We start from the raw sequence: 25,390 nt of genomic DNA, 5'->3' as shown, positions 1-25,390 counted from the left end.
TCATGTTTAATGATTACTTGTTAAAAAAAAAAGCACAACTTCTTGTTTTCCCTAAAACTGTTTGTATGCTTTTTAAATGTATTAACACTTGTTAATTCACTGTTCCATTCTCCTTTCACCATCTTCATCTTCTCTTGAGATGTTTAGAAATACCTGATATTGGATCAGGAAGGAATTCCTCCTGCGAGCCCGGACCTTGCAGGCCAGACCAGTTGCCTGTTGCAGAGCTGATGTCTGGCTGCCCGCTCCTTGGTGGTCATGGGACAATCCCTCTGCCTCTTGTGTTGGGTCCCCTCTTCCTGTATCATATGACAGCATCTTTCTTTGTTGAACTTTCACTTCATTTGCCTCTGGCCATAGCTTTCTGGAAAAAGAGGGTTCTTGGAAAGCCAATATGTTGAACCCTTGTATAGACAAAAGCATCTCTTTCTCTTTGTAGTTTAATGTCTTTTCAAGATCCCATTTAGAGTGGCTGTAGTGAGGGTCTGCTAGTGGAGAGAGTGAGGGTCAATAGATACAGGCAGTTGCTGCCTCGACCCTGAAACAGAAATTGCCTTTTCGCTTGATCATCTTTCTAGTTAACAAATAAGCTCCAGCAGAGCATGCTCCAGGAGGCTGAGGCAGGAGGATCACTTGAGCCCAGGAGTTCAAGCGCAGTCTGGAAGACATAGTGAGACCATATCTCGAAAAGGAAAGCTCAGAGAGGGCAGGGATATATCTTGCTCATCACAGTCTTGTCAGCACCTAGCACAGGGGCTTTCCCTTGTGCTCAGAAGATAGATCTTAAACCAAAGAAATCTTAATTACATATCTCGGTTTGGGATGCCAAGTGGAACTTCCCTTGCTATTATAGCTCTGTTCTACTAAGAGTATTTATTTTAATCCTTTTATGGTTGGAATTTTTCAATTGAACAAATGTCATCTCTGGTAGGCTCAGTGCTGAACAGTGGTACTGAACCCACGTATTCTGTTCCTCAGGATTTACTGACATTTATATATTTTCATTATACTTATCCTTGGAGCAGATTAGAAAATGTGTCCTAGAAACTACGTACAAGAGACCTAACTAAATACCTTGAAATGAACTGCAGTGTTATGCTGTTGGATGAGCTGAAAGGTCTCTCTACCTTGCAGGTGGTCACCATGGGCCTTTTCCGCACAATTGCTCTATTTTACCTGGGAAGTTTCGATAGCATAATTCGCCGCTGCATGATGCAAAGAGCAAAATCTGCAATCGCAGACAAAACTGACTGATTTGTGGAAAAAGACTGTTTCCAAAAATGATTTGAACAGCTTGCTGCTACACGGGACCCACCTTTTGGCCTACAGACACTATGTCTTGTCTTCGAATATGTGGTTGGACCAGTGCTCTTCAGAAGCAAGAGGATAGAAGTTCATTCCAGACAATGTCGTTACACTATGCAAACATGGACCAGGAGCGTTTGGTTTCTGGCCTCTGAGGTGGCACGGTGGTGGTGTGAGAACTGATAGCACGTAAACAGGGTAAAGAACAGAATGCGAGTGGTGACTTAAATTGTTTCTATTTATTCTCTTTTTTCCCCCATAGAGATCAAGTCCAGAAGTGTACTTTATGGCATATAAGAATAGGTCTTGAGGGCTTTTTAAAACTTTCCATGAAAGGCAGTTTATGGATTTCTGGGGCTTTTTTTTTTTTTTTTTTTTTTCTGCTTCCTTTTTAACTTGGTGTATTTTACTCAAGATGAGTTTTACTCATTGCCGGTGAGTCTGAATTACTGAGTCTGAGTGTCGTGGACACCTCTGTGCCGTGCTCAGGGGTCTGCTGCTGGTGGGCGCTCTCTCCCTCTGATCCCGTGAAGCTACGGGGGATGGGAGAGGGCATTGCAGCGAGAGGCAAGGAGATCAGACTTTTCCAATCTTCTTTAGACCCTAATGCTTAGCAACTTTTCATATTTTATTCATGGGGAAAACAGCGTCCTTAAATGTTTTCTGAAGATAAATAAAATTTTAGAAGCTTAAGAGTTCACAGTTTCTTCAATAGCCATGGTGACCCGAGTTCCCCTCTCCCAGTGCATTTGAGTGTCTGCTGTTCTTCCCGTCTCTCCCTTTCCAGTTTTGCTTATACTACTGTAATATTTTTGCTTAAAAAAAAAAAAAAGACTAGCTAAGATTTTCCGACTTTTCAAATTAATTTGTGATTTCATTAAAACAAACAATTAAAAAGTGTGACCTTCTTATCCTTGTAGCATAGATGTAGCTTTTAGGAAAGGCTGATGGTTGTTGTTTTAGATCCTACTCATTCAGAAAAAAGATGGCTAATTTTGAAGATTCTCATTTTTGAAATAAAAATGAGCACCTGTTCTCTCTGTCTCCACCACTGACCCCGAGAACGGGATCTTCAGGCCACCTTTAGTTGAGGAAGCCCACTCAAACCTCTAGCTACCGAGCCCTGGAAGTCTTCCCCACCCATGAATGGGGGGTTGGGTTGTAGGATCTGATGTCTGTGGAGTGGATTCCCACAGCAAGTGCCTCTGAGGAGTCTCAGCCACTGTTCCCCGTTGCCCCTTGTTGGTTGTACGTGCTCCTCCTACTTCAGGACAGTGTCCTTCCTCTTGACGTTATGTCCATCCCTCCCCCCTTGCAAGTACAGTAGCGCATTCCAGTTCACTTCACTGGGAAAAGACCTCTACTTTTGAAGAAGAAACTTTTTTACTATTCCCTTTTTTTTTTTTTTTTTTAATGTGTGTGTGTGTGGTACTGGGAATTGAACCCAGGGGTGTTCTACCACTGAGCTACATCTCCAGTCCCCCGCTTTTTTTTTTTTTTTTTTTAATTTATTTTTTGAGACAGAATCTCGCCAAGTTGCTGAGGCTGGCCTTGAACTTGCGATTCTCCTGCCTCAGCCTCCTGAGTTGCTGGGATTACAGGTATGCACCTCCACCTAGCTTGAAGAAGAAACTTCTTTATTGTTAAAACAAAACAAAAATGATCAAAACCATAGAAATGTAGCCAGGCTTTTTTTTTTTTTTTCTTTTGATTTTTTGAAGCTCTTTACTTTAAAGTGACTTAAGTTTTTTAAACAGTAAGATGTTTAATGGCTCCATTTTGTCTTTTTTTTTATCAAGATCTGCATATGGCATATTTTAAACACTGATAAATACAGGAGAAATTATTATTTAATATATGAATTTCTTGGAATAACTTCATTACAGTTTACAGGAGTGGGTTGATGCCAAAACGGTCTCATAGATATTTCAGTCTTATATAGCCAAAGTTTGCAGACAATGTTGAGTCACATTGTACAGCTGCAAAAATGGAATAATGCATGTATTTTTCTAATTCACAGAAAACAATTACATTAATATCTGGAGGGTCCTTAAATTTATTCTTCTCATATAAATGTTCCTTGAATGTTGACACCTTCTACTGCTGGTCTGTATTAAAATGGAGTCCAAGATGGTGTCTGATTAAATAAAATTAACTATTTAACAGTAGTTATTTCAGCATACTTTTTTTTTTTTTTTTCCAAATTATCCTTAGAGAGAATACTGTTACTCCAGGGAGTCTGCTGCCTTAACACATTTAAAAGCCCATATTCTGTGGTGAGATATTGTCCTTAAACCAGTGTAAGCCTAGGCATGAGAGCAGATTTGCAGAGATTGTAATGCCATGCAATGAACCTTTGTCAGAGATGGTTAAGGCCTACATTCCCTTATCCTCAAATCTTTGAAACCAAATTTGTTTCTCTTTTTTCTAAATTTTATCCCACTGTTTATTTGTTAGCAAAATTTGAGTTGAACTAATGGGAGATTAATGTAGTTTATGCCACTTTGTATTGCCCCCCAAAATAGCAATAGGTACGATTCCAGGTATTGCCAAGACTTTGGAAGTTCTATAATAGACAATGCCCACAGTACCTTTCAAAGATCCCTCAAATTTTGAATTCTGAAACATATCTGGCCCAAAAAGTTTTGGATAAGGGACTATAGACATTTAAGCAGCATCCCCCAGGGCTGTGACTTCATCCCAGGCACAACAATGTTAAAAAGAAAATTCTACTTCTTAATCTGTTTTGGCTTGATTCTTGTACAACTTGCTTTTCTGCGCAGGGGAAGAAGAGGAAAAAAACGAAAAAGGGAAAGAAAACCTCAGTCCAATTGTTAGGGAAACTATGAATTTTTTCCCCTTTTTTAAGATCATATTGATTCAGGGGCTGTGGACGTAGTTCAGTGGTAGAGTGTTTACCTAGCACATGTGAGAACCTGGATTCCATCCCCAGCAACAAAACAAGAAAAAAACTCACATTGATTCAATATCTGCTATAGCCCAAAGTGGGTGGATCTTCTTTACGGCAGCAGAAGTTTTAATTTTTTTCCCCTTTGGTGCTGGCGATTGAACCCAGAGCTTCATGCCATCTCTACCACTGAGCTACACCCCCAGCGTTAGAAGTTCAATAATGATTCTGTTGAAATGTTGACTCTGTGACCATCAACAACTTCTGTGAATTTCAGTTCTGAAGTGCCTGCTCTTCTGGGTTTGGTTGTTCTATTTTATTTTCATTTACTTGTGAGTATATTTATTAAGAATTAACATGCAGCCATACAAATTCTAAAATATGTTCAAAGACCCTTCATAATTAAAAAATGTATAGTAAACAATTCTCATTTCTTTTTACAAAAATAAAAATCATGGCCTGGGGATGTGACTCAGTGGTAGAGCCTGGCATGCCTGGGGCCCTGAGTTTTATCCCCACCACCATAAAAAAAAAAAAAAAAAAAGTTATTTTCTATATTTTTAAAAAAATTTAATAATAATTCACACAGTGAAAAGAATAAAATTTTAATTTGGTTATGATGTCTCTTTACATTAATTAGTACATATATTTGGTTTTATTTATCTGGATCTTTCAAGCCATATGTTATTGATTCTTGCAAGTGAAACTTTAAGAGACTTTCTAATACTTAGATGATGGGAGCCTTTTGGTAACAGTTGCTTTAATTCAAAGAATTGTATTTTTTGTCTTTCTAGAAGAGGTCAGTACATAATTTTTTCTGAATTATGTCACCAGATTTAATTTTATTACATCATGTTCTAATTTAAACGTGTATTACTCACTTGAGGACGCTTTTAAATATTCATACTTTTGATGTAAATGCTTTGTATCTTTCTCATTTCCTTTAGTTCTTAGTAACTCAGCTTTAAAAAGTACTTGCTGACCATAACCTTCCAGTTGTGGACGGATTCACTGTTCACATTATAGTTCAGGGTAGCTGTGGATTTGATATTTCAAAGAGGAGAATAGTTGCTTTTATATTTTACACTTGCTTGATGTGACAACTCTATAGTCGTTTTTTAAATTGAAAAAGAGCACATGGCTATTTTGATACATTTTAGAACTGTGTTGGCTACTTTAGAAGCTTTTGTGGCAAAATTGTAACCTAATTTTCATATCTTGTATTTCTGAATCACAACAAAAAAATAAATGAGGAACAAGCTTTACAAATCTGAGAACTTATTTTCCTAGATATATTTTTAAGAGGACATGTTAATTAACAAGACATGAACATCTTCCATAATGTTATATTGACTTTGAATCCTAAGCTATCACAAAGCCTGATTTTTATCATTTTTTGTTTTAGAAAGTGACATTTTCAGTATGTACATGATTGGTATTCTGAGTTATTTCAAACATGTTCTGTTTGTAGGATTCTGATACAGCGTATATGAGTAAAAGTTCAAGAAATGTGGAATTTGGTAAAATCTAAGTAACTGTTTCAGATACAAAAAATAGATATTTTGTACTTTGCATTATATCTGTATATTCCATCAGTAAACTATTTCCTAGCTCTAAAAAGCAGCAGATGATACAAGACTGATACTAAGAAGAGCACATCTTAATATTCTTGATATTCTCTTTAACAGAGAATTTTCTGTCACATCAAGAAGAGATTTTTTTGGACTCCTTGGTTGATAAGTTTAACTTTAAATTTGAATAATTTTTATTTATAAGTGACATATGAAATCACTTATTTAACTTTTATGTTTGGATGTTAAAAAGAAAGAAATTATTTTTTTGATTTCTATTCATTTCTGATTTTATAACCTCCATTCATCATATTTGTTGAATACCAATGGGGAGCCAGATGTGATGGCATACAACCATAATTCCAGCATCTCGGGAGGCTGAGGCAGGAGGATGGCAATTTCAAAGCCAGCCTCAGCAACTTAGCAAGGCCCTAAGCAACTTAGTGAGACCCTGTTTCAAAATACAAAATAAAAAGGGCTGGGGATGTGGCTCGGTGGTTAAGCACACCTGGGTTCAGTCCCTAGTACCAAAACCAAAAAACAATGGTGAGCTGGATGTCCAGACACTGGGGATACAATTCTGCACAAGAAATTTGTTATTTATCCTGGTGATTGCATTTCTTGTTTCTCTATCATCTCCTTTCCTTAATCCCTCTGATAACTCTACTAGATGCTTACAAGTTTTGCTGGAGAAAGGGGAACAAGTTCCCAACTCTTTCTTTGGCTTGAGGCCTCTGAATTTTATGACTGAAGTATTTGAATGCCAAGCACCCTGTTCTAGTCTGGGACTCCACCAAGGAAAAATGTGGTCCCTGCCTTCAAGTAACTTAAAATCTAGTGCTGAAACATGCCAGAAATTGCACTTGATCAACAATAGATTGAAAACAGATGCCCATCACTGTTGAGTGCTGGACATGTTTTAAATTACTGAAATTATACATTAACTCTATGAGTGATATTTCTATCTCCCTGTGTTATAAATGAGGGAGCAGATGGAGAGGTTCAGTAACTAGCCCAAGTCACAGCTGCCAAGCAATGCAGCCAGGATTCAAACCCAGGTTAGTGGTTTTTAAGCTACCCGTCCTTGTACCAAGCCACATCTACCAGCAGGTGGACTCCAAAAGCTGCCCAGGAAAGTCAAGGATGTTTTCTCAGAGAAGTTCTTGAGCTGGGACCTGAAGAATGAGTATTAATTTATCAGGTGAAAAGGTTGGGTGCATTTCAGGAAGACCAGCCAGTGTGCAAAGTCAACAGATGTTGGAGATCTTGACATGTTCCAGAAACCACCATAAGTTAACCTACCTGTGAGAGGGCAAAGTGGAAGGGAAGGGTGGGCAGGCTTGGCCAGATCATGCCATGCAGAGGAGTGGAAGAACTGAGCAGAAATGCAAAATCACGATTTTTTAGAAAGGTCATGGTAACCCTTGAAATTCAGTTTTAACATTGCTCAGCCCTCAGGCCTTTGAGTAAACAATCCTCATGAATTTGAAAGATACCCCCATTAGATATATGACTTGAATTGTCACCCCTAAACATGTTGGAGTCCTTCACCTTATTCAGGGTCTGTAAAGATACAATCAAGTTAAGATGAGGTTATGAGGATGGGTCCTCCTCCAATATGGCAGACAGCCTGGTGAGAATCCAAAGCAGACACACAGAAAGAATGCCATCTCAGGATGGGCAGAGATTGGAGGGATGTAGCTGCCAGCCAAGGATCATCAAGAACTGCCAGCCACTCCCAGAAGGCAGGAAGAGACAGGAAGATCCTACCTAGAGTCTCAGGGAGAGCATGGCCTCACTAACACCTTGATTTTGGACTTACAGTTTCCAGAACTGTGAAAGAATATATCTTTCTGTTCTAAGCCATCCAGTTTGTGGGACTTTCTCAAGGTAGTCTTAGGAAACAAACAAAAACCTTGATTATTTTTTTCTAATTGAGTTCAGTAGCAATATCTGGGAGATAATTATGCTAAATATAGACCGCATAAGAGAACAAAAGTTATTGCACATAAGAATGCAAATCATTTGCCAGGTATGGAGGTACATACCTGTCATCCCAGCAACTCAGGAGGCTGAGGTAGGAGGATCTCACATTCTAGACAACTTAGCAAGACTCTGCCTCAAAATAACAAAAAGGGCTGAGGATGTAACTTAGGAGCAGAATGCTCCTGGGCTGTTACACAAACACACACACTCTCTCTCTCTCTCTCTCTCTCTCTCTCTCTCTCTCTCTCTCTCTCACACACACACACACACACACACACACACACAAGTGTAAATTATTTACCTTTTCTGCCTAAATATGATGGTTCTATGACTGCCGTTTAAATCCAAGGACAGGAGTAGGCATTTGAAAAATGTAAGACAATTTCCTACCCTTAGTTTATTTCACTTTTTAAATGCCAAGGCATTAATCTGGAAGGGAAAAAAAATCACAAGTAAATTTCCTATGCTTTCTTTTACATACCAAAAATAAACATTATTTGTCCACTGTTAAACTTGCACCACAGCATGATTTATTTGTAGTTCATTGCCTAGTTTTATAAGGTTGTTGTTTAATTATTCTAACTTTTTTTGAGGTTTAGAACCCACCATAAATTAATCCAGTGGGTTTCTAAGTTAAACTGAGGCTTGTTGGTTAAGATTTAACAAAAGCATTTCCTGATTACAAGGAGAGTTTGAGAGCGCAAAGCATACAACTGGGATGTGATCATTTACATTAGAAGGAGGTTCTAAGCCTGAACAGGTTGGGAACACTATTACTGGGGCTTATGTAGTGCTTGCTACCAAGTATTCAAGGCATCTGAAAGAGCACGCACTGTTCAGCATAAGAGTTCACAATATAGAAGGTACTTGAAATTAGAAGCTAGCATTTAATTGCTTGTCAGACCTGTGAGATGCTATTATGTAAGCAGTTCATTTTTTTTTAAATGCAGGCTACATGGACTACTAGTTTTCTAGTTTACTCCAGTTAGTTCATTTCATTTATGTATTTCTTTCCACTTCATTTGGGGTCATGGTTTTTAACCTAAAATAATAAAAATGGTTATATTTTAAACTCATCTTTCTATTAGTAATCAATTTCCTCTGAAAGTCTTTCTTCCCTCATTTTAAATAAAAATGTAGTGATCTAATACATATATTAAACATTAGTGTATTCATATTAGAATAATGTTCTTTTAAAAATTTCATAAACTTAGGGAACATCCACACTGATCTGGAAGAGAACTTTTTGAATAATGCTCTAAACATCAACCAGCAGGTGGCGAAAACTAGCCAAAAAAAAAAAATAGCTTTTTGTTTGGCATACTGGAGAAAGAAGGAAAACAGGCCTTTCAGACTCTTGATACACTTCTATTCCCTGCATCTTGCTATTTCTCCCTGGTGCCACCCTACTGGTAGACTCCAACCAGACAGAGCTGGCAAAGGGTGGTCCCGTGGTCCTGAGAGATAGAAGCCATCTTGGAAAGTGAAAGGTCCCCCTGGTGCATGTGTGTGGAAAGTCTCAGCCCAGACGCAGTCCAGGACTGACGCAGACCTGTCCTGAGCTGCTGGTTATAGCCAAGATACCACAGAAGGCAGTGGTCCAGGAGACCCATATAGTGAGACTGTGGGAGCAAAGAAAGAGAAAGGTCAGGAAGTTGTCCTTTCTCTGGGAATAGGGGATCCATTTTCTTCTGGCTGCCTCCCTTGCACAAGTGCAATTTCTTTTCCAGCTCCCTCCTCTGGTTTCCTCACCCACGTGCTGGGTATTAGAAGTACAAAGGCTTTGAATTCTTAAGCAATTTGGGAGGTTTAAGACAAGGGTATGGAGATTACTAAACCATAATGTTATGGAATTAATATATTTTCTACTATTTCTATGAGAACATATATCCCAGATCAACCAATTCCTAGTGTGTACATCCAGGCAAGACCACCTCCCCACCACTCTCCTTAAGTCAAAGGGGACTCTCTCCACAACCATCAGAAGGGCAAGAAGCAGCGCCTCCCTTCATTTCCTCCAATAATAGATGGTAGCAAGGCATGGGTTCCTACATGCGACAAGTTGGCAGGATGGCTGAAGAGATATGTCAGGTGAAGAAATAACAATAATGTGGTGTGCTATTTCTTCTTAAGAATAAATGCCTTGATTTTAAACTAGGAATGAGAAAAAAATAAAGATGGTGTTGGAACGCACACATTGTAGTACTCATTGGTCATGTTTCTATAACCACAAAAGCCCAGTGTGCCTATGTGTTTGTACTTGAGGCCTGCGGCTGTGCTTTTACTAAACACTTTTCCCCTCCTTAGTGCTTTATTTGCCAAAGACTCTTAATGATAAAAATAGTTACACACATGCAACTTGTTTGTCCTCTTTTCCTTTTCTCTTAGGGGCAATTTAGGCTGGTGAATTAAGAAATACGTCTGGTTGTGGCACAAGGATTTGCTTGTGGAGACGTATACGTTTATCACTTGAGAAGGTGAGACCTTCTCGGATTGGCCGCCAGGCAAGGTGGAGACCGTTAAAAACCCACCGTCCCAGTTAAGACGGGGCTTTAAAGTAGCCAGCCCTGACCCAGTGTCCCAAGTGTAGGGGCAGAGGAAAAATATGCACTCAACTATTTTAAAGCCCCGAAACAACCTCTCCCATCCCCTCCCCTGGAAGTTTGTTCTGGCCGGGATCGCTCAGGTCTGCTCAGGTGGACAGAGGCCAGGGACCGTGCGGGTGTTCGGCGTGGACACCGAGTAAGCGGCTTGAAAGTAAACAGGACGCCTGGGGCTTCCCCGGCATTCCTTATTCAACGTGCACGGTTGTCCCTCTTCACCGCAGGGCAGCGCTGAGATCCCACTCCTCGGGGATCAGCATCGGCCCCGCTCCTCTCCCAGGCGACCGAGCTCTGGTGCCACACGGAGTGTGTGAGTACACACACGTGTGCATACACATGCACGCACACACGGTCAGCAGCCACCCAGCGATTCCCGGGGCTGTCCGGCCCTTGTTTTCATGGCGCAACCGCCCAGCTGCCGCCGCTCTGCGCTGCGCCGCTGCCCGGCTCCCCCTGGCCGGGCCGCGTGCGTTCCCCCGGCCCCCCGCGAGCCCCGGCGACCCCCGAGCGCGCGCCTGGCCCGCCGCAGGCCCGAGGAGGCCGGTCGCACACCCACCGCGCCGCGGCCGCGCGGGAGGCCTGCGCCGCCCGCGCCACCCACCGGCCGGGCCCTGCGGGCGGAGCGGCTCCGGCGGGTGGCCGCTCCGAGCGCGCCCTCCCCAGCCGCGGCCCCGCGCGCCTTGTGTCCCCGGCCGGGCGCGCCGCCTCCGGGCCGGCCGCGGCGCCTTTAACCAGGGAAGGGAGCGGGCGGAGGGGGGCGGTCGGGCGGCTCAGAGGAGGGCTCTTTCTTTCTTCTTTTTTTTGAATGAACAGTGACGTACGTACAGGAAACCAGGCGGTTTGTGAGGAGAATGAAGTAAGAAGCCAGACCCCCCCCCCCGCCCCGCGCCCGCCCCCTTCCTCCCCGCCCCCTCCCCGCCCGCCCGCGCGCCCGCCCGCCGCGCTCTCGCCCGCCGCTCCGGTGTCCCCACCGAGCCGTCGCCGCCGCCGCCAGCGAAGGTGCCCGGGAGCCGGGCCCTCCCCGCCGGCAGCCGTCACTGCTCGGAGCGGGCTGCGCGGCGGGAGCTCGAGGAGGCGGCCGCCGCCTGCGCCGCCGCGCAGGAGCAGGAGGAGGAGAAAGGGTGCGCAGCCCGGAGGCGGGGTGCGCTGGTGGGGTGCAGCGGAAGAGGGGGTCCAGGGGGGAGAACTTCGTAGCAGTCATCCTTTTTAGGAAAAGAGGGAAAAAATAAAACCCTCCCCCACCACCTCCTTCTCCCCACCGCACCACACACAGCGCGCGGGCTTCTCGCGCTCGGCACAGGCGGGCCGGGCGCGTCCTGCCTTCATTTATCAAGCAGCTTTTCGGAAAATGCATTTGCTGCGCGGAGTTTGATCCGAAGAGGATTCCTGCCCCCGTCCCCGGCTCTTCCATCGTCTCCCTCCCGTGTCTCCCTCCCGTGGAGGCGTGAAGCGGTCCCGTGGATAGCGATCCATGTCTGTGCCCGCGCGTGTCTGTGCGTGTGTAAATTGCCGAGAGGGGGAAAATCACAGGACTTCTGCAAATGCAGGACTGAAAATTGTAATTCATCTGCCGCCGCCGCTGCCTTTTTTCCTTGTGCTCTTGAGATCTCCGGTCGGGATTCCTACGGATTGACATTTCTGCGAAGCCGAAGTCTGGGAATCAATCTGGAAATCCTCCCAATTTTTACATCCCCTCCCCCAACTCCTGATTCATTTGGAAGTTTTAAAGCAGCTATAAACGGAGAGTTCTGAAGATTGATGGGATCGTTGCCTTATGCATTTGTTTTGGTTTTACAAAAAAGGAAACTTGACAGAGGATCGTGCTGTCCTTAAAAAATACAAGTAAGTTCTTTGCACGAGATATTGGTTTAATGGTAACTTTCAATGGACACATTTGAGGTTTTCGACTTTGAGTGCATTCGAGTAAATTTAATTTCCAGGTAGTTTAATACATTCTTTTTAACCATGTAACTTGTAGTATGTGTGCCCTGCTTTCATCCAGCGTATTAAGGAAAATGCACCTGATTTTGACTTAACTAGTTTTTTTTTTTCTTCCTTCTAACCTTTCAGCATCACGGAGGAAGTAGACTGATATTAACAATACTTAATAATAATGTGCCTCATGAAATAAAGATCCGAAAGGAATTTGAATAAACATTTCCTGCATCTCATGCCAAGGGGGAAACACCAGAATCAAGTGTTCCGCGTGACTGAAGACACCCCCTCATCCAAGAATGCAAAGCACATCCAATAAAATAGCTGGATTATAACTACTCTTTTTTCTTTCGGGGCTGTGGGGTGGGAGCGGGGGCGAAAGGTGCTGTTGGTACCCGGCTGCTTTTCCTTGGAGAAAGGATGGCTCACGCTGGGAGAACAGGGTATGATAACCGGGAGATAGTGATGAAGTACATCCACTATAAGCTGTCACAGAGGGGCTACGAGTGGGATGCTGGAGACGTGGGCGCTGCGTCCCCAGGAGCCGCCCCCGAGCCGGGCATCTTCTCTTCCCAACCGGGGAGCCATCCCCCGCCCGCTGCGCCCCGGGACCCGGCCGCCAGGACCTCGCCACCGCCACCCCCGGCTGCCCCCGCTGCCGCCGCAGGGCCCGTGCTCAGCCCGGTGCCACCTGTGGTCCACCTGACCCTCCGCCAGGCCGGCGATGACTTCTCTCGTCGCTATCGTCGCGACTTCGCCGAGATGTCCAGTCAGCTGCACCTGACGCCCTTCACCGCAAGGGGACGCTTTGCCACGGTGGTGGAGGAGCTCTTCAGGGATGGGGTGAACTGGGGGAGGATTGTGGCCTTCTTTGAGTTCGGTGGGGTCATGTGTGTGGAGAGCGTCAACCGGGAGATGTCGCCCCTGGTGGACAACATCGCCCTGTGGATGACTGAGTACCTGAACCGGCACCTGCACACCTGGATCCAGGATAACGGAGGCTGGGTAGGTGCACGTCGGGTAGAATGAGTCTGGGTTTGAGGTCTCGGATCTGAGATACCTTGATTGGAAGGGTGGGTGGATACTTGGGTCAGGGGAAGGCCGTGAGCCAGGGAATAAAATCGGGTTTGTAGTTCTGATCCCTTCCCTTTTCCTCTGGACAAGGTGCGCCTTGCCAACCGGACCGTGATAACTCCTTTCCGCTGAAAGTGTGTGACTTGCTTGCCAATCGTCGAGGCTCATTTTTGACCCAGTAGTATTTTCTGATAAATGGTTTCACTTCTGTGTTTCTCAAACTGGGAGCTCAGGGGTTCCCAGCATCACCAGTAGCTTGTTGAGATCAGAGATTTCAGGGACTGCATATTAACCAGACCCCAAGGGTTGGGTCTTGGCAGCATGCATGGTGGATTCCTCTTCCTACTGAAAATTGAGAACCATCCAGTTAGTAGAGGAACAGACTCCACCAGAGGACCAACGGCATGTCTTTTCCAACTCACTTGGTAAAATTCTCCCAGAGGAGAAAACCAATATAACTCATTTTCCTGGAAAACTGAGCAGTGTCTGTAAGGAGGTTGGCATTCGCTGAAGTTGGTAGACCCCAATCTGCAGTACCATATTCCCAGTGGGCAGGATGGTGCCTGTGCCAGGAAGGTCACTGGGCTGTGGCTGCTTGACTCTGTCTCTTCAGTAGCAGAATTAGCATCAGCCTCACCCTTCGTATTCTGTAACTCCTGTATGATTTAAAAGTCTATTGGTATTTTACTTTTCTCCACCTAGAATCCACATAATTCTGTAGTTGATCCACTGTGCTGGAAAAAAGAAAACAAAACAACTCCAAAACCTGCATCTAGCTATCTATGTAAGATAAAGTGATTCTTAGCAGTGGATTCTCTCATGCCCTGACTTCAGTTGAAATGATTAATATGTATAGCTTTGAAGAACATTCATGAGGAGATTTTTTTTTTCTGGTAATGTGGTAGATAGGGCTTTCATCATTTTAGCATACAGTTCTACTATTCCATGAACCTAAGACTTGAGGTTTATAATTAAGATCTTCACCTTGTATTTAAAATGATTTATGAAAAAGTATTAATTTTTGTCTGAAGTCTTTTTTTAGACACTTTGTTTTAATTTGAACAGTTTTCTTTGAAAAGGGGTGCAATTCAGTGCTTCCTTTTATAATCTCTGGGGAGAATTACTAATATTATTTTATAGGCCCTAACAGGAGCAAAAAGTCTAGAATTAACTGTATGTGGATTAAATGTCAAGAAGCACATTACATGTTTCTACTACAATTTACAAAATGTACTAATATTCAGGGGCCCAAAAGAGAAAAGGCCAAGGAAAGTAGATGATTGATGGGAACATCTGATCTTATTTGACCAAAGTTGACAAAACATTGATGCCACTGTACAATGTTTAAAAGTAAACTTAACCAAAATATCCTAACTTAAAATCTCTAAAATCTAAATACTCTTTGTGAATCCTTTGTGTGTTGAGATTCCACATTCTTGCAGAATTTGCTATAGGATGAAAATATTTTTGTTAAGTGTTAAGTTAAAAGTAGGTAGTTTGATTTTTAACTTCTGTATCCAAACAGGTAGGGACCTCCAGACTCCAGAAGGATCACTTTAAAGCCTAAGTAAAACTGGTTTAATGTTTTTCCTATTTCATCTTATGAAAAAGTTATATTTGAAATTTTTCTTTCTAGTTGAAAGAAATCCAAGGCAGTAACTGTCATCGATCAAGAAAATTAATAAAAAGGTGGGAAACAAGGCCATGTTTATGATAGAAATATAGATATAACCTTGACCTTTGTTCTTGAGTTCCAGTGTGTTAACCTCTCATACAACTGAAGTTTCTTGTTAAGTGAAGGATCGCTTTTTTCTCCTTTCACAATCAGGTTTTCATTGGAGAGCCTATCTCTGTGGTCAACAGGTATCTGAGGTTGATAAATGTACAGGCTACATTTTATGATGCCAAACCACAATGACATACTGTAGAACATGATAAAACTTTTTTTTGGACAAAACCTCTTATAGTAAAAATAAATCATATAGAACCACAAATGGCTGATGGTAAAATGCATAATAGTTTTCAGAACAACACATGGTTGGTTGACTGTATAGAAAAACAAAGGAATTTGGCCAAAAAAAAAAAAAAAGTATATGTCAGAAAATGCAATCATGTGAACACTTTTGTAGAAAACTGGTAGTATTTGAGAGTCATAGATGATTTACTTATCATTTCAAATGAGCAGTTATTAATCTAATTTTCTATTTTGGGCATTTGGCATATAGATTCTTCTTAAAATTCACACCCAACAGGGTTGCATCCTTAATGATATGTTGCATAGTGCAGTGTAGTTTTAATAACAATGGAAAAGTTTCAGAAGAGAGCTTTCATATTTTCTTCACAGAAGACAATGATCTGCATTATATCCAGGGCTCAATTCATTGACAGAACACTTTACTGAACACTTGGAAGTTTTACATTTGAAGTCACTTTTTCTTTTCTGCTGCACAGTCAGAACTTTCTGGGGTTGAGAAGTGTTTGCTATCCATGTTTCACAACATGGAGGAAGTGGTCCTTGGAATGATTTGCCTCTGATACATCCCAGAAGCCTACAAATTAAGTCAAGACTAAAGAAGTAGTTGGCGATAGAGTGGGATGTGATTTTATTCCTAAATTTGAATAAGGCATTGTGTGGCATCCAGAGAAAGCAGGAAAGGGAGCAGTGAGACAGCAACAGTTCTTTAAAAATGTCTTAAGACCTTGCTGCTCAAGAATGGCTCACAGACCAGAGCTGGAGCTTCCTAGGGATGCAGAATCTCAGGTCTCAGCCCAGTGCTCCTGAGTCAGTCAGACTTTGTGGTCTGTGTGCACAAGAGTCAAAGGTGCTGGCTACCTGCTTGATTCCTGGGGGCATCTTTTGAGATGCAGCACATCCTGGGAGGGCTTCTGCAATGCCCCTGTCCAGTGGTCTCCCAGGTCTAGAGCACACTCAATATCTCCCAGTTTTCACTAGAGCCATCTGATCCTAAGGAAGACATAGATTGGAATGAAGGAGAAATAGGTCAATTGCCAGAAGCCCAGTCTTCTCAAGATGGTTTTTGATGGTAGTTATACAATTGGTACTGGCATCACTGGTCCTATTAAGGTGACACAGCTTTCCTATTTCAGTTAAAGGCAAGAAATCAGCTCTTTTAGCGGCTCTGTTGGCTGTTATTATTTTATTCTCTCATAACAGTGTGCGAATTCTGTAAATGGGTTTAGTGACCCTGTGATTGCTTTGAGAACAAAGGGTCTCTTGTAAACAAAGGGCTGAGAGATGGGCAATGTGGTGGTGAAGGATTGTTAGCGCCCTCCAAATTGTGAAGTCTGATGACATTCAGACTCATGTGTTAGGAGGGAGTGAGATGCACGTGATGAGAAGGATGGGTTGCTTCAAATCAGAGACGGTAGGAGCTGGGCTTCATTCTGTTGATGAATGGTGGGTTTAACTTTTTTGGGGAGGTGGTGTCTTTTAGTATTGGTAGTTTGGGGAAGATGGGAGCTTCTCCATACCCAGTAGAGGTCAGCTTCCTTTTTATTAGTTAAGTCAGCAAGCAGTTTTCTCTTTTCTGAATGCAGCCCACATCTAGCAGAACATTTGATTAACTGGAAAGCAGTGCCATTCTCATGCCAGTGTACAAATTATGTTTAAGAGCATCATTTTTCTAGTGGCTGAGCATCAGCTGCTTATGGCCAATTTTGGCAGCAAGATGATAGGATTAAAAATAGCATTACGATGATCCAGTCTTAAATAATACATTTAATGATGAACTTTCCTTGGGAAAGTGCATCTTTCTGCCTGCTAAGAATCACATGACCCCGTTCAATAATTTATCTTGTAGAAAAAAAATACATGATTGCTCCTAGAGTATTCAGTCATGTGCTGTTGAGTGATTATATTTCTAGACCTTCATGAATTTTTTTAGTTCACTCAATTCTGTTTTCTGTTTTAAAACTTTTGTTGCTATTTAATATCCATTGAAAACATTCTTTGGTGCATCCTGCTCTTTTGGTAGTACATTCTAGTGAGGACAGATTGATCTTTTTAGCAATCCGTGATGGATCTGATACCAGATACCAGAAAGTCATGAATTAAAAAAAGAAATAAACCAGCAAGCCAAATTCTTACCACTTTTTAATTCTCTCTGTTCTTTCCTGTTCTCTCTCTCTCTCTCTTTTTTTTTTTTTTTTTTTTTGCAGGGATGATAAACTTACTTGTGAAACAAGCGTGTGGGTGCTGCATTTCTGCAACACAACAAGTCTATTTGGAGGTCACCTGTCATGTTCTAGCAGAAGTGTAGCAAAGCAATTCTAGTAGGAGAACATTTGTGCTAGAAAACAGCACTGTCTTTGTAGCAGATGAGTAGAAAGTTTTCTTTTCCTCCAAAGATATATCATATTTGGGGTTCAAAGGATTTGTTGAGCCTTTTAAAAGTAATTTAATATCACCTTATTCATGTATGGCTGTAACCCCTCAATCTGTTGCCTTAACTCCTAACTACATACACCACATAATGAGTTCATTTTCCTATGATTTTTCTCTTTTGTTACTCTTGGGTTGATTCAAACAACATGACATCTGATGTATAAACAGGATTGATGATGAGAATCATTCAAGGATTGAGAAAGTTATCAGACAGAAAAGATGGCAAGTCTTGGGTCTTGGGTTAGATTGGGGCACTGGAGGGGAGAGCGTCCCCTCCCCCGATGAACTCATAGATTAGGTTGGTAGGTGTTTTGATAAACTCATAGTTCCCAAGCAGTTCCCAAGTATCATCCTGGATTCTAATATACAGAGGGAAAAAGAAAATAACTAATGTTATTTGCATGTACTTCAATATTGTCTACAAAAGTTATTTTAACCATATAGCTGTTCATGTGTGCATTAGGCCTGATTTAAATAAAGGGTAATATGCAGATAAATTTAAAAATACTGTACAGTATAGAACTGAAAAGCATGAGTGGGGGTGGGGAGTTCCCTTTAAAAATAGTAACCCACTAAGCACTCTTTATGCATATTAAGAAGACAATAAACACCATTCTACAGTTTGTCAAGAATTTCATTAGTGCTTTTTAAGTAAAAGACAATCAAGGGTGTGATTAGAATGATTAGAATAAGGTAATTTGAAGAACTCTATCTTAGATAACTAATATGCAGAAAAATGCAAGTAGGCTTTGAACCAGAACAGAGCCTCTTCCTTTGGAAGAGAAGAAAGAACTTCTATTTTGTTTTGGTTTAGGTACTATTACTGTTCTGTTATCACATGTTTCTCTTCTAATATGCTACTTAAAATTTACAGAAAATCATAATGTGCTACAACACCATGTTCCTAAGAAGTAGGAGCTGAACTTTTAGGGCATATATGGTCCTCTTTCTTTAAATGGAGATGGTAATTAAAGATTTTTTATGTAATTAAAAATTTTTAACTACAGCAAAGCCATTTCTCTTATTACAAATGTTTTTCTGTGGTTGGTTGTTCTGAGCTCTGCCTAATTCTGTAGTGCCAGCACTGGATTTCTGCTGAACCTACTTATCCTTCAGTGAGAGTAGGAATCTACCATCATTTCTATTTTTCCAAAGCCATTCAGGGTTTTCTCATAGGTACTGGCCCCCAAGGCCATCCCCTCTTGCCAGGTCTTTCTGTGGAGGTCCCACCTCCCAGATTTAGTTCCTGGTTACCTTCCTACTTGTAGGGACTCACCTGGAGGGAACAGCAGGAGGTCTAGATTCCAGCTGCAGGGAGCAGAACTGGGGGTTTAACTCAAGGCTGCAGCTTACTCCACTCTCAATCTCGCCGCAGGCAATTGGGCAAGTAAAGATTCTGTCCCCAGATAGTGTCCTTTTCCTCCAGAGATCATAAATTTCAACTCCAAGCAAAGAAAAGACAGGGTCTATTGGCAGAATTTTTACTTGCTGTGGTCCCTGTAGTACAAGGTTATTGTGGGGTATAACTTGAGTTGTAGATGAATTTTGACTACATTAAAATAACTTCTGGTAAGGACTACTTCCTCAGACACTCTCTAAAAAATGGTAAAAAGGGAATCTCCCCAACATGCTGGTGTGGCCGCTTGGTTTGGGCTCCTTGGGTGATTCTCTTGAGCGATGGAGCAGATTACATGAAGAGGTTAACCTTGGAAGGCACTTTGTCTTAGGAACACAGTGCTTCAATGGGAAGCTATTGGGAAAATCTGCATTTCCATTCTTCTGCTTGTTTTGCCCTCAGAATTTCAAGGATAGAACCTTATTCTCCTTTTGGTTAATAATCAGCTCTCTGGGGCTTCATTGTAATGAGTCAGAAGCTTATGACTGACTCCACTCTGCTCTTTATTATGTCTCCCAAAAACAGCCAGAGAATCCACTGTGTCAAGCAAAGCTTTAATTTTTCAGGGGAGATATTTTCCATAGAGACCAATACATCTTTGTTTGTGACAGTTCCAATTATTATATTTCTCTATTTTTAACTGTCAAAAAGACAGTTAAGCTGCAAAAGACTTAAGGAGAACTTACGAATTTTAATGCTTAGAGTCCCAAACAAGGAATCAATGTTACCACTGGTCTTTTCTTCACTTTTTTCTAGTTCTTCGCAGCAGATTGCCTTAAGATTTCTTCTGCTTTACAACACGATGAATGTTATGTCTGTGAAATAACCCTGCAATTGAATTGCAGCCAACTATTGCTCTCAGCTGCGTTAGAATTTTCTATGAGAATATGGACAAAATACTTAGCCCTCTTAATTCAATGCCTATCTAATATATGATGTAGATCCTTATTACAATTAGTATAGGAATAAAATTAATTAAAAACTATATCATCAGCTTTGGATATGGATTGACCTCTTTGGGGTGGGATGGGGAAATCAAATCCATGAAGGGTGGCAGCTTTCGCACCTCCAGGTTTTAAGTTGCAGGCTATCTCCTAGCCATTTCCTCTATGGATTCCTGCCAGTTGCTTTCCTTTTTCTTTCTCTCTCTTTTTTTTTAAATGCTGAAAACACCGAGTAGAGGTTTTAAAGTATTTTATAATAAAATTACCAGTACAGTGAGGCAGAGTCACTTAATGACTTATAAGAAATGGTATAAGAAAATGATCTGCAGAAGTCTTATTTGAGGAATACTAGCAATTGTCAAAAAACTTATGTTGGGTTCCCAGAAACCAGGGCAGGGATGGACAGGGAAAGGGCTAGAAGGACTTGGTTATTTAGGGAAATATGCATACTAACTTTTTTAACTTGGAAAAAGAACATTTATTGGGGGCCTACTGTGTACTTTGACTTAGAGGAATTTGCCAACCAGTAAGAGCTTGATAGATATGTAAGCTGCTGGAGTCCTTGATAACCTTAAGTATCCAGAGAGATCCCATACAGCTAGAAGGCCACCCATTAGAGTTTCAGGAGGAGATGATTTTGAGGCAAACTTTGGAGAATAGATAGGAGATGTGGGGAGAGGACATTTCAATCAGTGGGAACCAGAGGAGTCAAAGCAAGCAGGGATGTGTGAGACCTGTCTGGAGAACTATGGAGTCTGCCTTGACGGGGGCATCAGGAACACTGCAGTAAAACCTGACTTTGAGAATTTATCATTTGATCCTAAGTTGAAAGATCTGCATTTAACTAAACAGATGTTCAAAGGGCTGTGAGACAAGGCAGGATGTGTGGGTTTGAAGATCAATGATAATGGAGGCAGGATGGGGAAGACCAGGTAGGAGTCTAACCCACCTTAGCAGGTGGGGTGGGATGGAAAAGACAGGGTAGATGTGAGGAAGGTGCATTTCTCTAAAGGAATGAGGGAGGGAAGAATCAGGGCTCAAGGTGTCTACCAGCCCACTCGAATAATGGCACCATCTTTCAGAAAGAAAGATGAAAACAGTTAGATCTTGGTGGGATAAAGATGATGATTTAATTTTGGACATTTTCAACTTGAGCTTTCATTAGGATATCCAAGTAGCATGCTCAGTAAGCAGTTAGACATGGGATCTGGAGCTCAGGAGGGAAATTGAGGCTGGAATATAATATGTCTTTTCCCCCAAACTATGTGGCTTTCCCTTTTTCCTGTTCATTTCCCAAAGTGGTCCTAACTGGACTGCTGATTCTACTACCTTTTATTACTGCTGTTCACATACCACCTTTGCTCACAAGTCCTCTGCAGCCCTCCATGAATTGGAGTTGATTAACCTGAAGCCTTACAGTCCAGAGATTGGCTTCCCAGTGCCAGTTTGTCAACAGTAACTCAACTTGACTCAAATTAGTGCTGTTCTAATATCCTGTTGCTACTCTCCATCTGTGGCTCTAGGCCTTAGAAAACCAAGGCACACTCCTTTGCTGGGACTTCCTCATGAAATATTTCTTCTATTCAATTCAAGATGGCAGCTAGTATAGTAGGTGGTAGGCACACACTGTGACCATTTTTGAAGGAATGAATTAATAAAATTATTATCTTAGAAGCACTTTGGGTATCTAACTCACCCTAACCAGCTAATGTTCTTACTTGTCTTTTGTTATAGTGTGTATGTCCCAAATGTTTCATCCTACTAGTTTTTTTTAAATATCCAATAGAAATTAAAAAGAAAAAAATACTGATTTTTTTTTCTTTTCCATTCAGTTGAAAAAGTGTATCATTCATAAAGTGTATCATTTCAAAGAGAAATCTTTTGGATTTTGCTTCATATTAAACATTCAACAATCCTTAGCACTAACGTGAGGTACCAGCCTGCTGAGTGTCACATTCTGTTGGCACAAAGGCTGCATACACACAGTCTGCACAGATGTGCCTACTTGTTCTCATTCCTCGTGTTTCACATCTAACCCAGACTGTGAAGATCTTGAACTCCAAGATTATTCATCACCTTATCATTAAAGAGAGCAACACTTGTGCAGGGTTCTCGAAGCGGGAGCAAGGTGGATTTTAACTCTGATCAGTGTTGTAGCTCCCAATATGAAAAGAACAGCATAGAAGTCACAAAGATAAATGATCCCCTCGTTCTTCCATAAAAACAAGCAGCCATTTGAAGCTGGAGGTAGTATAGTTCAGCATTCCCAGAGGTGAGAGAACCTAAGATTTCATTTCTAAAGACGCTAACCAATAAGGAGACCACCAGGGCTGTCACCGATAAAACTATTGGCCTGGCTGCGCAGGGCTCTGTTCTCTGTTCTGGTTCAAGCAAGCCTCACAGCTTATCTGCGGTTTTAAGAACTGGTGGAATTTTGAGACTCCTCATCCCTTGGCATGAGGCGAACTCAAAGCATTGTTGCTCATCATTTGTCATCTGTTTGAGAAAGATCGTATGATTTGTTTACTTGTAATGAAGCCTGACCATACTTCTCCAGGGGCTTTTAAAAAAGACGGATGTGTCAGCTTGCAGATTTGTCCCCATGAATGAAACCACAAGCAAATCCTCTTCTCTGTCCCATCCCCCCCTTCCTCCCTCTCTTCTTCCATGGCCATCTGCGCCTTAGGTTCCCACTGCCAGCCCCTCTTCAAGTGGCTTATCTTTGAGTGAATTCAGAAACTTCAAATTATAAAGGACACCCAGATAATTGGCCTGGTCTCCAAACTATCTGTCCCCTGTGCTGCTGCCAGATTCCTTCTTAATGAATACATCCAGTGACAGTGGGATTCTTGAGCTTGTCCATATCCGTGAGAAAATGAGCTCCCCTGCTTTGTAACAGCTTGCAGCGCAGGGGAAAAAAAATGACAGCCATTGCACAAGTTTTCTTTGCATGTAGTTTTCTTTCCCATAAATGATACTTTGAGAATACAGTTAAGGGGTTATTAGTTTTCTATTTCATGCTTGGCCTGTGTGTGAGAATAACATAAGCTGTCACTGCAAATCAGTAGCTAAATGCGCTTTGTCTGGTTAATGTGAGTATTTAATATTTGGTACAATTAAAAATTAACTGATGAAAGTACATGTCATTGGAATTTCAAAGTATCTCTTGTAAGGGATTTTTCAAGGGCATGACCAATGAGTAAATTAGTGGTTTTAAAAGAGAATTCAGGAGAAATATAAGGAGTGCGGACAGAGACTCATCCTTTAAACCTCTACCTGTTTGGCCTGGCAGGATATTGGAAAGGAGTGCCCAGGTTGTTGTTAAGGACTCACGTGTATCTCTGCATTTTTGAGTGAATGATAATTTTGTTCTCATCCATATGATTTAAGCACATAGAACAAGAGCTCATTGTGCACATGGTGTAGGCCAGGGATTGGAGAAGTGGGAAGTGGGAGCCAGATAGGCCTGGCTGGCAGACCAGGGAGAGTGGGGATCCTAAAACAGCAAGTACAGCAGCGCATGCGCGGGGCCCAGAGGAGAAAGGCACCAATAGCAGGGCCATTTGTTAGAGCCAAGGAGGGATTCCCAGGAAGGGGCTGAATCCTGAGGATGAGCAGAAGTTAACCTAATGAAGTGGCAGGAGAAGCAAACGGAACTTCTACAGAGGCCGAGGCCCTGGAGAGCTGCAGGAATGAAGAGTGCGGCCTGGGTTGGAGTGGGGTAGCCAGTGGGTTGGTCAGAGAGAGTGCTGGTGACCCCACCAGAGGGGCTTACACCAGACAGGTCAGTCTGACTCCACTCAGGCAAGGGAGACCGGGGAGAAAGAAACTAGTGACCAGATAGGAGCGTCCTCAAGTACAGCAGGAGACCGTGTGTCTGGCCTGGAGGGATGGCAGTAAGATGCCACAAATGGTCAGCTTTGTGCAGCTAAGATGCAGAGGCTTTTAGACCACGCAGTGATCGGCCACACGCTTCAAACATCGTTCATTCTCTCCTCTAGCTGCCGTCGTTTTTATGACCATTTTGAAAACAGTGCGGTGGTTGTTTTGGTTATATATGAACTTTTTTTTTTCCTTCATTTTACATTTTTCTATAATTAACATGACCTGGTTGAAAACATGTTTAGAATTCACACTGTAATAAATATTCATTAACCATTGGTGGATAAAAGTGTATTTAAAGGAATAATTTAATCACGACAGGCAGTTTTTATACGGTTTTTCTCTAGGAGATACAAATGACAATGTTGATAGGTAGGATTTTGAGGTTTCCAGAGGAATTCCATATTTGTTGGCTGTTTGAGGTTCACAACACCCCTAAGGAAGGCAGGCATTCGGCTTCCCCTGCCTTCTCCCCATACCCTGGAGCTGTTCATCCCATGGGAAGAGGAAGCTGTGTTGAGCTGGGAAGCAGAGGAGGAGCAAGCCTCCCCTGGGAGTCCAGGGGGGACTTCTTTGCACTATTCCGGGTGTGCACCAGATTGTTAAATCAAAGCTTAATCGAATATATTTAATTTTGAAAAATAGTATCCTTTACTACCCTCTGTCTGAAAACTTTTTCCAGAAAATTAAAATTTGGCCTTTATTTCTGGCTGTTTCTCTTCCTTTGGTTCTGCTTTGAAAGTGCTTCTGAGCTTGAAGCAGAGGGACATCTTTACTGCTTGCTATCAGGTGCCCATGCATTAGCTCAGGACCCTGTGGGGACTTTTGGGCCACATTAGCCTTGGATATGTTTCTCCTACTAAAGGGACAGCTATGTGCTCGATGGGCAAATTCTGCACACTCCAAGAGATGGTTCCACAAATCAGCCCCCTTTTCAGGGACAGAGTGGAACTACATGGACACACACGATTGTTTTTTTGATTGTCACTAACTAGCAATGGTGTTTTTGTTTACTTCTAAAATTGGACTCCTCTCTTTAGGTGACCAATAAAAATTTGATGTTTATTGAATTTTAAAAATGGTAGAGCCTCCACTAGTAGGATTTCCATGGTGTTAAGGGGGATATTAGTCCAAGTTCATTCACTCAATCAATATTGACAGAGAGCTTCCTATGTGCCCGGCACTGTTATTCTAGGGGCTTGGTACTGTATCAGAAAAGGTGACAGTCAAGAATTGCCTCTCCTATGTCTTGAATCCAGTATTATGGGGGAAGTCAAACTAGGTAGATAATTATGGAAAACACAGAAGGGCTACAAAGTCAACCTAACAAGGATGCTGGGGGTGGGGGACAATATTAACGTCTTCATTGGTCTTGGAGCAC

General features: G+C 42.1%; 2 protein-coding genes across 2 annotated transcripts in view; both read left to right on the top strand.

Annotated features, from left to right (window-relative positions):
• The window catches only part of KDSR (3-ketodihydrosphingosine reductase), a 34,265-nt gene extending 28,789 nt beyond the window's left edge, over window positions 1-5,476 (top strand). Inside the window, exon 10 of the mRNA XM_081263671.1 lies at window positions 1,135-5,476. Coding sequence (XP_081119797.1) covers window positions 1,135-1,254 — 120 coding nt within the window. The 3' untranslated portion in view covers window positions 1,255-5,476. The remainder of the gene's footprint in view (window positions 1-1,134) is intronic.
• A 4,999-nt stretch (window positions 5,477-10,475) lies between these two features.
• BCL2 (BCL2 apoptosis regulator) overlaps window positions 10,476-25,390 on the top strand; it is a 164,842-nt gene continuing 149,927 nt past the window's right edge. The window contains exons 1-2 of the mRNA XM_081263450.1: window positions 10,476-12,215; window positions 12,444-13,313. Coding sequence (XP_081119576.1) covers window positions 12,729-13,313 — 585 coding nt within the window. The 5' untranslated portion in view covers window positions 10,476-12,215; window positions 12,444-12,728. The remainder of the gene's footprint in view (window positions 12,216-12,443; window positions 13,314-25,390) is intronic.

Source organism: Spermophilus citellus (assembly GCF_964194105.1).
Source record: "Spermophilus citellus genome assembly, chromosome: 12".
Classification (NCBI taxonomy): domain Eukaryota; kingdom Metazoa; phylum Chordata; class Mammalia; order Rodentia; family Sciuridae; genus Spermophilus; species Spermophilus citellus.
This window is presented reverse-complemented; position numbering and strand designations above follow the sequence as displayed.